The 18,303-nt window shown below is 33.1% G+C and overlaps 1 protein-coding gene across 3 annotated transcripts in view; it reads left to right on the top strand.

Annotated features, from left to right (window-relative positions):
- The window catches only part of LOC127701548 (inositol 1,4,5-trisphosphate receptor type 1-like), a 405,533-nt gene that overhangs the window by 11,218 nt on the left and 376,012 nt on the right, over positions 1–18,303 (top strand). For 2 of the 3 annotated variants that reach the window (XM_052205488.1, XM_052205479.1), the window contains exon 4: positions 4,111–4,232. In XM_052205488.1, the coding sequence (XP_052061448.1) occupies positions 4,111–4,232 (122 nt within the window). Of the gene's footprint in view, positions 1–4,110; positions 4,233–15,563; positions 15,600–18,303 lie in introns of all 3 variants that reach the window. The other variant, XM_052205470.1, reaches the window with a different exon arrangement.

Here is an 18,303-nt window from a genome sequence, read left to right as displayed (position 1 = left end):
ATTTGCTGTTCTGTGGAAGTGTGATTGAAATTGATAAGAAATTGTATCTGTCTGTAGTTAATATACATTGTATTTGTAGTAGTGTAAAATAGAGAATAGATATATTGGTCAGTACATAAGTGTATTAACCTTATTTCTGTTACAGTTCCAGAATTCATTGATAATGATTACCTGATGATACTTCTTGTACTATCCTTTTAGTGGTATCATGTATTATTATACTACATTATTGTCTTAAGGCTTACAATTTGTATTTGTAAACATATCCATTTATTAGCGGGAGCAGGGGGAATTTTAGCCTTCCATGCATTTGACAGTTTTTTTCGAAACCAGATGATAAATCAAATACTATACAGACAAGATTGCAACCTTACTTGGATATGTGACCACACAAAATGAGAGAAGGATCACAATTGATTTTGAGATCAGCATAGCTTAAAGACAAAAAAAATATATACCTTCTGGTCACAAGAAGCTTTTCCCTTCTTTAAATTGGGGGGTGCAGGGTATATGAGCTGACCTGGCATACTGGCCAAATCTATACTTTGTCAATACTGACAGTTAGCTAAAAGTGATCCAGGATCCCAGGCTATGTGTGAGCTTACTAGCTGAAGGTTCTATAATTATTTCTGTTTTATATTTGTCTCGCCTTTTCTTTGCAGTATGTGAGACATAGGTATTACTATCCGGCGGCGGCAGCGTAAAATATTTGTATAAAGCTTTATATTTCAGAAGGTAGAAGACCTGGATGCTTCATATCTTGTATGCAGATACCTTATGTTACGAAGTTTCCGTCTGTCATATGTCCAATGTCCTTGACCTCATTTTCATGGTTCAACGACTGCTTGAAAAAAAAATTGAGTTTTTTTGTCATGTGAATTTCTTACTTATTATGAGTAATAGGTTAGCTATAATTAACTAAAGGTATATGGGTTCCTTGCAACGTCGAAGTGTGGGTCAGGCAGGGTTCACTTGACCTCAACCTCATTTCATGGATCCGTGATCAAGGTTAAAGTAACATGATTACTTAGGTCTGTTTCTCAAATACTATAAACAGTAGGTCAACGAAATGTGGTGTATGGAATGACTGAAATGGGTACATGTCAGTCTGGCAGGTTTCATCTGACCTTGACCTCATTTTCATGGTTCATTGGTCAATGTTAAGGTTTTGTGTTTTGGTCTGTTTTTCAAGTACTATAAGCAATGGGTCAACTTTATTTGGTATATGGAATGACTGTAATGGGTACATGTCAGTCTGGCAGGTTTCATCTGACCTTGACCTCATTTCATGGTTCATTGATCAATGTTAAGTTTTTGTGTTTTGGTCTGTTTTTCAAGTACTATAAGCAATGGGTCAACTTTATTTGGTGTATGGAATGACTGTAATGGGTACATGTCAGTCTGGCAGGTTTCATCTGACCTTGACCTCATTTTCATGGTTCATTGGTCAATGTTAAGATTTATGTTTTGGTCTGTTTTTCAAGTACTATAAGCAATAGGTCAACTATATTTGGTGTATGGAATGATTGTAAGGTGTATATGTTTTGTCTGGTAGGTATCATTTGACCTTGACCTCATTTTCATGGTTCATTGGTCAATGTTTTTTTTGCTTTGGTCTGTTTTTCAATTATCATAAGCAATAGGTCAACTATATTTTGTGTATAAACAAATTGTAAGGTGTATATGTCTGTCTGACAGGATTTATCTGACCTGTGATGCTTTTAGTAAAACCTTTATCTTTCAACATGAAATCAATGGTCAGTAAAGCAGGTGAGACATTTCAGCTTGTGCACTCTTGTTGAATTGTGTTTGCAGAAAATCAGTTCTGACACCCATTTTATCTTCTTTCAACACATTTTATGTATTCAGTTTGAATAAGTTGTACGAAGAGATTAAACAAAGTCTTAAGATATTTTACCAGTCAGTGATTTTTAGTGTAAAAGAAACCTTGGTGATTGTCACTCAAATCATTTTGTTACTTGTTTTTTACAATTCTTGTCTCTCTTTTCTTTACATAAAAATATGAACATGACAACATTTTAGCTGCATTTAAAAACCCTGTCTTAGAATTGAGTCTGTGTAGTAAGTCAGTTTGGCCTTCAACATAAGACTGTATGTACTTTATTAAGTATCCAATATCTGATTTTCATGTTTTTATACCCCTGCTTTAAAAAAACCTGCTTTAAAAAAGTGGGGGTATACTGTTTTACCTCTGTCTGTCCATCCATCCGTCCTTCAGTCCATCCATCCGTCCCATGAATATTTTTCATCGCATCTTTCTCAGGAACTACATCATAAGGATTTCTGAAATTTGGTTTCAGGGTTTATACAAGTCAGCTGTACCGTGTGATGCGTTTTCAGATTCATCACTCAACAACTTCCTGTTTACCGAACACTTACATCATTTTACACATAAGGGAACATCCAAGTTGAAAATTTTCGTCACATTTTTCTCAGCAACTACATTACAAGGATTTCTGAAATTTGGTTTCAGGGTTTATATAAGTCACCTATACCGTGTGATGCGTTTTCAGATTCATCACTCAAGAACTTCCTGCTTACCGTCAAGTATTTAGGCAGGGGTATCATCAGTGAGCAGTAGCTCGCAGTTTCACTTGTTTAATTCTTTTTTGCTATTTGATGGTTATTGCTATTTATTTGCAAGTAACTCTTTCAAACTGCACAATATTTTTGCAGTTTTTTTTTTCTAAATTCACACAGAAAACCTTTTTTTTGGGACTATATTCATACAAGTAAAACATATTAATTAAGTTATTGTAATAATGAAATGAGTCATATTTGTTACAGCATTGAAATTGTTGAATTTTTAAGATTTGACACACATGAAAACCAATTTGCACAGAAAATTTGACAACATTAATGAAATTCAAAATAACCTTTTTTTAAAAAGTTTTCTAACTAGAGAATACATCAAAGTTGACAGGTTCTGAGCTTGTTTTGAAATACAAGAGACTTCTTGCTGTTTCCAGCATCAACAATGGTGTCAACAATGTATCAGTTCGTGATTAGGTCAGTTTATGGGGAACCGTTAGTGATAGGTCAATTATATGTGGAAAGCAGTTGGATTAGCATTGAGACATCTGATTTCCATGGAGGTTTTTTGGCACCCACCCACACAAGTCATGGTCTATTGACTTTGAAACGTTTGCTTAGTTTACATGTATTAGTTTATTATATGGTCAGTTTAAGGGGAACCATTAGTGGAAGTTCAGTGATATTTGGTAGGCAGATTTATTAGCAATGGCACATTAAACTTCCATATGCCCCCTCAGTCACAATCTAATGTTTTGCATAGTTTACATGTTAAAAGTTTTTGATAATATCAGTTTAATATGAACCACTAATGTTAAGTCAATGATATTTGGGATGCAGTTGTGTAAGCATTTGCAAGTCTAGAGATTATATGGCCCCGCTCCCTCTTCATGGTTCATTGACCTTGAAACATTTGCATATTTTCAACTTAAAGTTTTTAGGTTTCTTTGAAGAGAACCAGGTATATGTCAATAGAATTTGGTATTCAGTTTTAAAAGCATTGGCATTTCTAATTTCAATGGAATTAATTTAACCCTGTGCTTTCAGTCATGGTCCATTGACTTTGACTCCTTGTGAACAGTTTATTTATTTGAAATGTTTGGGAAGAAACTTAATATTAAACTGCATAAAAAAAATCAATAGAAATAATGAAAAGTTAAAAAAGTATATATAGACATGATAGACAGAGGTGCATTTGAAATATTTTTTTTCAAAATATATTTAGAGGATTACTAGGCAAAATAATGTCTTAGAAAAAATCTGTAGGTGATTCAAAATATAAGGAAAACTGAAAATATGAGTAGTGATGTTTATGATGTCATAGTGACATCACAACTGAAATATCCAGGTTATATCCCCTATATATTCATCAGGAATAAATGATTAAAGAATTTTACATTTTTGCAATTTCAGTACCAAATAATGGCTCTTATCATATAGTCTCCCAAGAATTTATTTAAAAAAAATCTCCATATATTATTTGTCTTTAAGATTTTATATTAAATGCCTATTAAACCAGTTCTAATTAAAAGTGTATTCTTTGTTAAATGATTTCAGACTGCTTGTTTAAGATATGTCCTATGAACAGATATTCGGCCCAGAAACAGTTCTGGGTGGCTCATAGATCTGGATCAGCAACAGCAACTTGTCCAGACACTGTTTTATTGAAGAAATTGCATGTATGTATTATATTATCTAATTCTGCAATATATTACTTGTCCATGAATTATTATTTTACCTGATGATGTCAAGGAAAGTTGTGAAAGGTATAATATTTTTGACTTGTTTGTGAGTCTGTCAGTCATCACTTTGTTTTATGCCAGCATAGCACCTTCTTTTTGTCTCATCCTACATTTTTATACGACCGCAAAAAAATTTTTGTGGTCGTATATTGGTATGACGTTGTCGTCGTCGTCATCATCCGAAAACACATAAGTTTTCGCACTCTAACTTTAGTTTAAGTGAATGGATCTCAATGAAATTTTACCATAAGGTTCAAAACCACAAAAGGAAGGTGGGGATTGATTTTGGGGGTTATGGTACCAACAGTTAAGGAATTAGGGGCCAAAAAGGGGCCAAAAATAAGCATTTTTACAACTTCCAGACATAACTTGTGTGTTAGTGTATGGATCTCTCTGACATTGTACCACAAGGTTCCATATCACAAAGGGAATGCTTTGATTGATTTTGGGGGTAATTGCCTCCAAATTTTAGGTATTAGGGGCCAAAAAGGGGCAAAAAACAAGCATTTTTCTAGTTTCATGACAATAACTTGTGTGTAAGTGTATGGATCTCTCTGACATTGTATCACAAGGTTCCATATCACAAAGGGAATGCTGGGATTGATTTTGGGGGTAATTTCCTCCAAATTTTAGGAATTAGGGGCCAAAAAGGGCAAAAAACAAGCATTTATCTAGTTTCATGACAATAACTTGTGTGTAAGTGTATGGATCTTTCTGAAATTGTACTACAAGGTTCCATATCACAAAGGGAAAGCTGGAATTGAGTTTGGGGGTAATTGCCCAAAAAGTTTAGGAATAAGGGGCCAAAAAGGGGCCAAAAATAAGCATTTTTCTAGTTTCCAGACAATAACTTGTGTTCAAGTGTATGGATCTCTCTGAAATTGTACTGCAAGGTACCATACAACAAAGGGAAGGCTGGGATTGATTTTTGGGGTAATTCCCTCAAAATTTAAGTAATCAGGGACCATAAAAGGGCAAAAAAACAAGCATTTTTCTAGTTTCAGGACAATAACTTGTGTGTAAGTGTATGGATCTTTATGAAATTGTACTGCAAGGTTCCATATTACAAAGGGAAAGCTGGGTTTGAGTTTGGGGGTGATTGCCCTAAACATTTAGGAATTTGGGGCCAAAAAGGGGCCAAAAAACAAGCATTTTTCTAGTTTCCACACAATAACTTGTGTTCAAGTGTATGGATCTCTCTGAAATTGTACTGCAAGGTACCATATCACAAAGGGAAGGCTGGGATTGAGTTTGGGGGTGATGAATCAAAAGGGGGTTCAAAAAATTTGGGGGGGATTTTTTTTTTCTTTAAAATTTTCCATTTTAAATTGGTTATTTCTGATTTATATATAAAAGCAAATAATAATGATATGGTTTGAATAGGTAAATTAAAATTTTTTAAGTTCTTAGACCACTTTCATTCTGTGTCAGAAACCTATGCTGTGTCAAATATTTAATTACAATCCAAATTCAGTGCTGTATCAAGCTTGAATGTTGTGTCCATACTTGCCCCAACTGTTCAGGGGGTTCGACCTCTGCGGTCGTATCAAGCTGCGCCCCAGCGGAGCATTTTATTTTTATTAGACTCACTTCAAATTACTATGAGGTTCCAGTCATCAGAACCTTGAACTACTCTGATAATTGGAAAGAATCTGAAATAGGGGAATATTTTAAGCTGGCCTGTGAGCTATTCTCATCACTTGGCGTCTGTTTTCAATCGTCTTTGGTTGTCATCGTCTGTTAACTTTTACAAAAATCTTCTCCTCTGAAACTACTTGGTCAATTGGAATCAAAGTTGGCCACAATCATCCCTGGGGTATCTAGTTTAAAATTGTATCTGATGACCCTGCCTACCAACTACATGGGTGACATGTCTAAAAATAGAACATATTGGGTAAAATACTAATTTTATATATTATTTTATAGAAACCACTATAGATAGAGAAAATCTGTCATAATCAGATATGTTCAGATTGTTGACATCTACCTACTGTCTATATAGGTAAAAACTGTCCGACCACTTATAATAGGAGTTATTGCCCTAAAATGATGAATTTTACCAATTTTTATACGACCGCAAAAAATTTTTTGTGGTCGTATATTGGTATGACGTTGGCGTCGTCGTCGTCCGAAGACGCATTAGTTTTAGCACTCTAACTTTAGTTTAAGTGAACGGATCTCTATGAAATTTTACCATAAGGTTCAATACAACAAAAGGAAGGTGGGGATTGATTTTGGGGGTTATGGTACCAACAGTTAAGGAATTAGGGGCCAAAAAGGGGCCAAAAATAAGCATTTTCTAGTTTCCAGACAATAACTGTGGAACGGTGTATGGATCTCTCTGAAATTATACTACAAGTTTCCATACCACAAAGGGATGGTTAGGATTTGCTTTGGGGGGTTATGGCTCAAACCGTTTAAGAATTAGGGGCAAAAAAGGGGGAAAAACAAGGTTGTCCTGGTTAATGGACAAATACTTTAGTACAAAACATAATTTAAAGCAGTGTAAGGGAGATAAATCAAATACATCATTGAAATTATCTCCCTTACACTGCTTTTAAATTATGTATAAAGTAATGGTTAATGAACAATTAAGATAATTTAAAACAGTGTAAGGGAGGTAATCCAAATACAACGTTTGTGTTACTTCCCTTACACTGCTTTTAAATTATGTTTAAAGAAATGCATATTTATAAAGGAAGACCAGTAAAAATATCTGCAAATGTTGCATCTTTTTTTTTTACAAAAAAATCCATATGAAAGATTTGACACTATATTTTAAATTCTATTATAAAATAGATTAAGTTAGCACTATGGTAAATTTAAATGGGTAATTATGGTTTGGGGGAAAAAAAAGGGGGGGGGGTAAAAAGAAATTGTGGGGGGTAAATTTTTTCTCATTTCAGATTTCAGAAATTAAAAAGAATTATTCTTCAAATATTATTTTTTTTTCAAATTTCAAATATTGAAAAATTTCAAGAAGTAATCTTTAATTGCACAGTATGGCGCATTAGATTTGTAAAATCTTTGACCACATTTATTTATTTGTTATGCCGAATCTAACCGTGTATTTAGATTTTTAATTTTGGATCCAGTCTTCAAATTGGTCTACATTAAGGTCCAAAGGGTCCAAAATTAAACTTTGTTTGATTTTAACAAAAATTGAATATATGGGGTTCTTTGATATGCTGAATCTAAACATGTATTTAGATTTTTGATTTTTGGCCCAGTTTTCAAGTTGGTCCAAATTGGGGTCCAAAATTAAACTTTGTTTGATTTCAACAAAAATTGAATATATGGGGTTCTTTGATATGCTGAATCTAACCATGTATTTAGATTTTTTATTTGTGGACCCCGCTATCAAATTGGTTCATATTGAGGTCAAAAGGGTCCAAAATTAAACTTTGTTTGATTTCATCAAAAATTGAATTATTGGAGTTCTTTGATATGCCAAATCTAACCGTGTATTTAGATTTTTACTTTTGGGTCCCGTTTTTTAAATTGGTCTACATTAAGGTCCAAAGGGTCCAAAATTAAACTTAGTTTGATTTTAACAAAAATTGAATTCTTGATATGCTGAATCTAAACATGTTTTTAGATTTTTGGCCCAGTTTTCAAGTTGGTCCAAATTGGGGTCCAAAAAATTGGATATATGGGGTTCTTTGATATGCTGAATCTTACCATGTATTTAGATTTTTTATTTGTGGGCCCGCTATCAAATTGGTTCATATTGAGGTCAAAAGGGTCCAAAATTAAACTTTGTTTGATTTCATCAAAAATTGAATTATTGGGGTTCTTTGATATGCCAAATCTAACCGTGTTTTTAGATTTTTACTTTTGGGTCCCGTTTTTTAAATTGGTCTACATTAAGGTCCAAAGGGTCCAAAATTAAACTTAGTTTGATTTTAACAAAAATTGAATTCTTTGGGTTCTTTGATATGCTGAATCTAAACATGTGTTTAGATTTTTGATTATGGGACCAGTTTTCAAGTTTGTCCAAGTTGGGGTCCAAAATTAAACTTTGTTTGATTTCAACAAAAATTGAATATATGGGGTTCTTTGATATGCTGGATCTAACCATGTATTTTTATTTTGGACATTGGACCATAATAGGTAAATTAAAAAAATTGAAGTTCTTAGACCACATTGTTTCTGTGTCAGAAACCTATGCTGTGTCAAATATTTAATCACAATCCAAATTCAGAGCTGTATCAAGCTTGAATGTTGTGTCCATACTTGCCCCAACTGTTCAGGGTTCGACCTCTGCGGTCGTATCAAGCTGCGCCCAGCGAAGCATTTTATTCCCATTTTTATTTAATATCTTAAATTAATAGATAGGATAGACACTTTAAATAGCAAAAATGATCAGTGAGACAAAATCTACAAATGAGGAAAATGGCTAAAATCGTCAGTGGACTCTTATTGGAGTTAACGTTATTGCTCTTTAAGGAAGATTTTTACCAATAGGGTTATTATCGTGAAAACTATAATATATAGAAAAAAAAATTAAATAGCAAAAATGCTCAGCAAGACAAGATCTACAATTAAGTCAACATGGCCAAACTAGTTAGTCAACTCCTTTATAGAGTTTTTGCTCTTTAATGACAATTCTAATATGATGTTCTTCTTTGGCTTTGGAAACAAAGCCATGTTTTAATTCCAATAAAACATGGGCTGCAGGTGATTGACGTCACAATTGAATAACAATGTCAGCTGTGTTTTTAACAACGCCAGAAATCAAAACGGACATTTGTTTTGGTGTTGCTTGCTAGGAAATTAAATAAAATCATTCTAAATGTAAGTTTACATGTATCTTTTAGTGTGTTTATCGCGAAACGGTCGATTTTCTGTAACGTTTTGGCTTCATCAAATCAGTATGGATGCCTTTTGAATGCGAATTATAGGTCCGCTTCGAAGTACAAAAGTTCTAAATTTTCCTATTAGAATCGAAATAATTCTATCATGCCATGTTAAATATAATGCCTACCCATGTTAAAATGAGCATGAAAGAATTATTTCTTAATTTAAACCAATTTTAGGGGTTTAGTTTATTATCTTGAAAACTATAAAAGATAGATGTCATTACTGTAACCTGTACTGTTCCAGAAGTCACTGACATTAATACAAAATCTTTATTCATTCAATTTATTTAAAGAAGAAGGATGATAGTGATTGCAAAAAACAATGAAATATATGCATGGCCATAGGATCCTTGTTGCTTGATAGATCCTTATGATCCTAACATTATTTTAGTAATTCAAGTGAGTTTGACGTGATTGATGCCAATGCAAGTGATTGCAGTAACCCTAATTTTCAAGGAGGACTTTTCTTTCATTTTTCTCCTCTCCGTGTTAATTCAATCTTGTTTTCTCATTGTATATATTGTATACATATATATTCATTTGTATCTTAGTTCTTTGTTTTTTAAAAGTGTCTACTTGAAGTGTGTCATTTTTTATACGACCGCAAAAAAATTTTTGTGGTCGTATATTGGTATGAAGTTGGCGTCGTCGTCGTCATCGTCGTCGTCCGGCATCGTCCGAAGACACATTGGTTTTCGCACTCTAATTTTAGTTTAAGTGAATGGATCTCTATGAAATTTTACCACAAGGTTCAATACCACAAAAGGAAGGTTGGGATTGATTTTGGTGGTTATGGTACCAACAGTAAAGGAATTAGGGGCCAAAAAGGGGCCAAAAATAAGCATTTTTGTAACTTCCAGACATAACTTGTGTGTTAGTGTATGGATCTCTCTGACATTGTACCACAAGGTTCCATATCACAAAAGGAATGCTCGGATTGATTTTGGGGGTAATTGCCTCAAAATTATAGGAATTAGGGGCCAAAAAAGGGGCAAAAAACAAGCATTTTTCTAGTTTCATGACAATAACTTGTGTGTAAGTATATGGATCTTTCTGAAATTGTACTACAAGGTTCCATATCACAAAGGGAAAGCTGGAATTGAGTTTGGGGGTAATTGCGGAAACGTTTAGGAATTGGGGGCCAAAAAGGGGCAAAAAATAAGCATTTTTCTAGTTTCCAGACAATAACTTGTGTTCAAGTGTATGGATCTCTCTGAAATTGTACTGCAAGGTACCATACCACAAAGGGAAGGCTGGGATTGATGATGGGGGTAATTGCTTCAATATTTTAGGAATTAGGGGCCAAAAAGGGGCAAAAAACAAGCATTTTTCTAGTTTCAGGACAATAACTTGTGTGTAAGTGTATGGATCTTTCTGAAATTGTACTACAAGGTTCCATATCACAAAGGGAAAGCTGGGTTTGAGTTTGGGGGTAATTGCCCTAAACGTTTAGGAATTTGGGGCCAAAAAGGGGCCAAAAAACACATTTTTCTAGTTTCCAGACAATAACTTGTGTTCAAGTGTATGGATCTCTCTGAAATTGTACTGCAAGGTACCATACCACAAAGGGAAGGTGAGGATTAAGTTTGGGGGTGATAAATCATAAGGGGGTTCAAAAAATTTGGGGGGGGGGGGGATTTTTTTTTTTTTCTTTTAAAATTTTCCATTTTAAGTTGGTTATTTCTGATTTATATTTAAAAGCAAATAATAATGATATGGTAGGAGATACACACCAAACAGGATGTGTAAATTATTATATAATTAGTATTGTGCAATAGCAAGAAATTTTCAATTGCACAGTATTGCACAATAGCAAGAAATCTTCAATTGCACAGTATTGCTCAATAGCAAGAAATCTTCAATTGCACAGTATTGCGCAATAGCAAGAAATATCCAATAGCACAATTTGCGCAATAGCAAGAAATTGTCAATTGTACAGTATTGCGCAATAGCAAGAAATATTTAATTGCGCAGTATTGTGCAAAAGAAGATACTTCGTATAAATTGCTAATTTCTTTACCAATTTCAATGGGGTTTTATTCTTGAATTCTTGGGGTTCTTTAATATGCTGAATCTAACCGTGTATTTAGTTTTTGGATTTTGGGCCCCCTTTTTAAATTGGTCCACATTGAGGTCCAAAGGTTCCAAAATTAAACTTTTTTGATTTCATCAAAAATTGAATTATTTGGGTTCTTTGATATGCCGAATCTAACCGTGTATTTAGATTCTTAATTTTTGGTTCCGTTTTCAAATTGGTCTACATTAAGGTCCAAAGGGTCCAAAATAAAACTTAGTTTGATTTTAACAAAAATTGAATTCTTAGGGTTCTTTGATATGCTGAATCTAAACATGTATTTAGATTTTTGATTTTTGGCCCAGTTTTCAAGTTGGTCCAAATTGGGGTCCAAAATTAAACTTTGTTTGATTTCAACAAAAATTGAATATATGGGGTTCTTTGATATGCTGAATCTTACCATGTATTTAGATTTTTTATTTGTGGGCCCGCTATCAAATTGGTTCATATTGAGGTCAAAAGGGTCCAAAATTAAACTTTGTTTGATTTCATCAAAAATTGAATTATTGGGATTCTTTGATATGCCAAATCTAACCGTGTTTTTAGATTTTTAATTTTGGGTCCTATTTTTAAATTGGTCTACATTAAGGTCCAAAGGGTCCAAAATTAAACTTTGTTTGATTTCAACAAAAATTGAATATATGGGGTTCTTTGATATGCTGAATCTAACCATGTATTTTGATTTTGGACATTGGACCTTAATAGGTAAATTAAAAAAAATGAAGTTCTTAGACCACATTCTTTCTGTGTCAGAAACCTATGCTGTGTCAAATATTTAATCACAATCCAAATTCAGAGCTGTATCAAGCTTGAATGTTGTGTCCATACTTGCCCCAACTGTTCAGGGTTCGACCTCTGCGGTCGTATCAAGCTGCGCCCAGCGAAGCATTTTATTGTATGTTAATGTCCTAGTGATCCAACTTTTCCTCGATAGACCATACTGACATATTTCAGATATGTTGCCCCTCCTTATATTGGAGTCAATCTTTAGTCTACCATAAGATACCAGTAGAAAATCTAATACCAGTCCTGAGACAACAAAAATGAAGACCATGAACTATTCATCTAGATTCAAATCACAAACCCTTTCCTCTGAACTAAAGTGGGCTTCCAAATTAATTATATTCTCCAATTATCCATGGAGACCACATAGACTACCTTAATGGCACTGATTGCTGTTGATAACAAAGGTATGAAGTTTACATCTTTATTAATCAAAATCAAATAACCATAATTTGGCACTTGGGAGTCAGAATTTCAGCTATGGGAAATTTAGCTCAAGGCCCCGTCCACAACCTTGGTAAAAACCAAATGGCCATGGACAGGACACTCCTTCAACTAACCGGAACGATGTTTCAAAGTTAGGATGAAGCGATGCTTCATCTCGCAACAGGAGGCTAGGATAAGAGGGGGTTGAATTGACAGTGGAGAAAGAAATATATGAACTTAATTACTTGGGGACCAATGGTCAATTTCATAAGGGAAATTGAGCTGACACAGAAAACCACTGGTTTGCTGAGGCTGCTCCCACACGTCAGAACAGAAGTTGAAGGTGTTTAATGGGGATGTTGGGTGGGTAAATTTAAAAGTTTCTTCATTAGCAATACAAAACTATGACCTTTGTTATCAACAGCTAAACATAAACTGATGCAGCCTGGGGAAATATGAGACGGGTAGAACCACAGCTTATCTCCTAACCAAATAAGGACAGCACACAAGTGCCTGAAGACAATGAACACCACTACACATAGATCATCTCTTGAATAAACAATGCTTATAAAACATTATAATTAGCTTCTATTGAACAAATTAAAAGAAGTCTTTTAAATATGCCTCAGATTGTTTCCTTTATTGATTAATTGTTAGTCCCCTACCAACGAAGTCGAAGGGGACTTTAGGTTTGCACTCTGTCCGTCTGTCTGTCCATCTGTCAGTCCGGCAAATCAGTTTTCCACTATTTTCTTGGTGCTTGAAGATATTTATCTGATATTTGGTATATAGTTTTATCATGACAAGTTACAGATCAAGTTCGAATTTTGTTCTGGTCTGATGATTCTGTGCAGAGTTATGGTCCTTGGACTTGAAAAAATACTCAAATAATCAGTTTTCAACATTTTTTTTCGTCATGCTTAAAGTTATTGACTTAATATTTGTTATATAGTTTACACCATGACAAGTTATAGATCATGGTAGCATTTTGTTCCAGTACAATGAATTTTTAACCGGTAGGGGACTATGTATTGCCATGCAATACTCTTAGAATGCTTGTTCAAAATGGTTTTTCAAAAAAGAGGGTAAAAAGGAAAGATAATATGAAGTTGTAGATTTACACAGGAAATTGTTTTTAGGTGAGGGCTTTTTGATTTGTCGGTTTATGTATATGCCAACCCAATTTTTCAAATTTTCAGAGAGACAAAAAATTTAAAAGTGAAATTTTGTGCTTTTTTTCTTCAAACCTACTCTACTAAATTCATTATTCCTGAAGTATAAATAAAAACATATTAGTTGTAGCAGTTACCTCAAATTATGTATATTATTGTATCGTATTTAAACTTAAACAGAAATGATAACACATGTCCATTGTGTTGAATATAAATCTCAAAATAATCTGTTGAATAATAGACAATCAAGCTGATCTGGAAATGTTGTTAAAATACTGGGGATGTCAACGAGTACTGGAGTACTCGAGTATCGCTCTGTAGTACCGAGTATCGAATACCAAAATGATACTTGACTAATCGGTTTCCTGTTAAAATGTTGCTTTCTTAAGCTTAAACAAAAAATATTTTTGTTGACAGCGCCTCCCGAGAAATTAAATATTAAGCAAAATTAATAAAAATTAAAATATGATTCGAATGTTTGCGTTTAACTGTCATTTAAAATTCCCCCAAACAGAGGTAGGCTATGAACAAGAGCACTTTTTCCAAGGCTTACACTTTTAGCTTATCTTAGTCATTTTCCCACCTCTGTACCGTCTGTTATATATATTTTCATCAGCAGGAATGTTAGTTACCTAACAAAGTTGAGAAATTGCCTCGTCCAAGAAAAAGTTGACAAGATAATATTTTTAAATAAGAACAAATTCGTTGCACCCTGTGTTGGTCGACCCTCAGAAAATGATTAAAGGCATCAGTTAGTTCTAATCATCACTGCTTTGTTGATCATTAAATGTGTTGTTTTTTTTAGGTTCCCAAATACTGTTGTTTGAGTTATCATTTTTCTATAGATATTAATTAATTACTTGATTAGATTATTGCCAGTTTACATAATTAGTACATGTAGTAAATGAGCTAATATGGTATAAAATTCCTTGGACTATTATCTAGTCCTAGGAAATAACATTGAGGGTTTTATGTTCATCATAACTAACCCACAATACATAAAATGGGTATAATTTTGTGTTTCCATTTTTTTAATGTTTTACCGAGCGAGTACTTGAGTATCGCTTGGTAAATAGAACGAGTACTCGATTAGTTAATCTTTACCGAGTTGACATCCCTATAAAATACACAAATAATTTTACGGAACAAAAACCTATGTTAATAGCCCACATAAGTTTGTTTCCCTTTCTTGTCATAATTCCATAAGATTTTATTTTTAACCATTTTTGGGATAAGCTGTTTCATCCTCAGATGCAAATGGACCCGTCTAAATGGTAAAGACATTATAGTAAAAAGTAACAGAAGTCAGAAGATGACCACAGGCAATTTGAAATTTTCTTGTTTCGTAGGTTGTACAAAATTTTGTTGTCGTCCATTTGGATATCAAAAGCAGGGTTACCTTGCAAAATGGACAAAACCAGAAACCCCATCTTTTGCATTGGACTCAATGGTAAATTGTTATTTTTGAACAACATGTTTTCATTTTTTTCAAGTGCTTTCTTGCGTGAAGCTAATAAATCACTGTGCTTCTTGAAAATTGATAGAAAGCAGGGTATAGATATTTTTTTAATTTTTCTTTCATCATGAAATAAGCATTTATGTCCATTTTGTAAATGCATATACCCCCCCCCCACTTTTTTTATGAACTTGTATGAAGATGACCTGCAATTTATGTTGAAAACAGCTGAAAAAATTGTTTGGCACTTAAATTTAAAAAACAATGACAAAATAGGAGAACACATTTATTATAATGAATCTAAAGTACACAGTTATTCAATTCATATTTATATCTTGTAAAATATTAGAAAAAAAAAAAATTCCTACAGACAGATCCAAATCTTTCACAAAAAAAAACACCAAACTTTAAACCAACAAATTAAAAAACCCTGGCCTTGAAGAGTAAAGACAACTTATAAGTCATTTATAAAATAAAAATCTGTTATGTTTTCAGAGTTTACAGACACATGGCAATTCATTATTACTTCAGGTTCAGACTTTATCAGAATGCTTTTTGCTCAGTGTTGATTTGAACATTGTAGTGTACTATGTTTTTCTCAGACAGCATTACGTTTATAAGCTTCTTTATACTCCTTTTATTTTTGATTACCTATTGGTACTGTTTTTCTCATTCATCATTGTTAGTTACTGATGATTACCTTGTAGCAAAATCTGTATTTAATTGATTGCATCTTTGTGTGCAGTTTTAACTTAAATTTAACGCAACAAGAATTGTTTTTGGAGGAGGCTATTATACCTATACATTGGAAATAGAATTACATCAAATTTAATGCAGTTGTTGAATGTAGAAATTTAGAAAATGTACATGACTTTTGCAATATATGTGCCAAATATTAGAGCTATTTATTTTTACTGACACTTTTTCTTTTAATTTATTTCATGACATTGGGCATTACGTTGACAATTACTAATGTAAGACCTCACTGTCCAACTATCTGACTGTCCCTATGCTCTTTTTACTAAGTTTTATCATGACAATAATTAGTAGTAATAAAATGAAGCTTTACATAAACTTGAATGCTGTTGAGTCTACTTTTAAATGTCTTGTGGTTTAGAAATTTCATATATTAAAATATTATGAATTAAATTATTGTAAACTTGCTAACACAAAAAGACTATCATCACAAATGGAACATTTAGTGTTTAAAATGTTTGATTATATTGATGATCAGTTGTGCTAGTTTGATTAGCATGATTAAAACAAATATAAACAGGAACATAAAAATGCATGATCTGTTGAAAGATAAAGGCATTAATTACTAATGACAAGTGAAATGTGTGGAGCATGTGTTTATATTTATTTTATCAGAATTCCTTAAAATTTTGTCCAAGCATTTTAAAAAAAGTTGTGTGCATATTGTATTGATTTAGTAACTAAGTGATAATATCCAAAGCAATCTTAGGACTGGAAAAGCAACCCCCACCCCCACAAAAAAAAGAAAAAAAAAGAAAAGATAAACACTAACATATCACTTTTACCAAAAGCCAAAAGGATAGATGAAAGGATAAAGTTAAAATTATGACTGATAACTGTTATTATTCAAAAACATTAGCTTGATCTAATGTATGATGTACATTACACACATTATTAATGCAATTCTGTTAAAATCACACTGGTTGGTGCAAAGTGAATGACAGTGAATTAAGAGCTATATATTGATGGTGAAAAATTGTTAACAAAAATAACTGAACTCCAAGGTAGATGCAAAAAGGGGGATTTCCATTAAAACTGTCAAAATCAAACATTAGACCATGGAAGTATTATATTGCCAGGAACTCCAACAAACCGACTTTAAACGTTTATAGTGAGATGCTGCAAAATCGTTAAGTATCTGTTAATTAACTCAACATGTCATATCCATGCATGGGTTCAATCAAATTTTTTGGAACGTGACCTCATTGATCGTAATTACAGAATATACCAAAATGACCGGATGTGTACTTAATTGTCAAGGAAATCACATAAACGACAATGTTATTGAATGGCAAATATGTCAGTTTCTATTGATTTTGATACATTAAAACAAATAAATAGGCAGACAAGAAAATCCTTGGACTGTTTGCACAAAAAATCTGAAGAGTTAAAATACTTGCAAGTCATGCTGTGGCCCAATCATCATGACCATTCTTTAAATTAGTTTAGAAATATTTACCATTCATAGTTTAAAGTTTAAACCTATACATCTTCCACACTAGCAAATAAAGACATTGGTCATTTGTTGACGTGGTTCATAAGTGTTTCTCATTTCTTGTTTTTTACATAGATTAGAACGTTGGTTTTCCCGTTTGAATGGTTTTACACTAGTAATTTTTGGGGCCCTTTATAGCTTGCTGTTCGGTGTGAGCCAAGGCTCCGTGTTGAAGGCCGTACTTTGACCTATAATGGTTTACTTTTATAAATTTTGACTTGGATGGAGAGTTGTCTCATTGGCACTCATACCACATCTTCTTATATCTATTGAATATACACCAATGACACAGAAATCCAGCATCACAACAAAACCAGATAAAGACATCAAGACTGCAGTTTTTGGTTTTTAACAAAAGATTTGTGTGTAATTTATGTCTAAGCTCAAAATCATTGCAAATATATCAAAGTTGTGACTACCAAATATCTGCAATTGATGACAATTTTTTGAAGATTAGAAAGAAAAGACATCAAGTTCAAATTTACAAAAATATCTTAAAGCAAATTCAATCTTTTCTTCATTTCAGGGTCTTCAATATTACCCGTTATAGTTTAAGTATATTAAAAGTGAAAACAAATGGAATAAATATACAATATAAGGTCAATGTTAAAAAAGTATCAACTCTTTTGTTCATGGCATAGTAACTGGGAAAGGACAAAAGGTTTCTCAAGCCCTTCAACAGGATTGTGGGTAAGAACCTGTTTACACTAGTAAAAAAGATCGATCTTTCCTGAGATCGATCTTTAGTCAATGTAAACGGGAAAGATCGATCTTCAATCGGACTTAAAAGACCACCTCTGGAGGTGGTTCTAAAAAGATCGATCTTATTTGAATCAATCTTTCTTCAAGTGTAAAAGCTTAGATCGATTGCATTTTTCTTCAAGTGAATGTTATATTTAGAAATGAAAATAAATCTGTGCGTGTTCGGCTGCAAAAACACACAGGTTTAAAAACGATGGGTGGAATAAGAAAAGTAAACACAGA

The sequence above is a fragment of the Mytilus californianus genome, unplaced genomic scaffold (genome assembly GCF_021869535.1).
Source record: "Mytilus californianus isolate M0D057914Y unplaced genomic scaffold, xbMytCali1.0.p SCAF_1, whole genome shotgun sequence".
Classification (NCBI taxonomy): domain Eukaryota; kingdom Metazoa; phylum Mollusca; class Bivalvia; order Mytilida; family Mytilidae; genus Mytilus; species Mytilus californianus.
The sequence above is the reverse complement of the archived record's forward strand: the minus strand, read 5'-3'. Positions and strand labels throughout refer to the sequence as shown.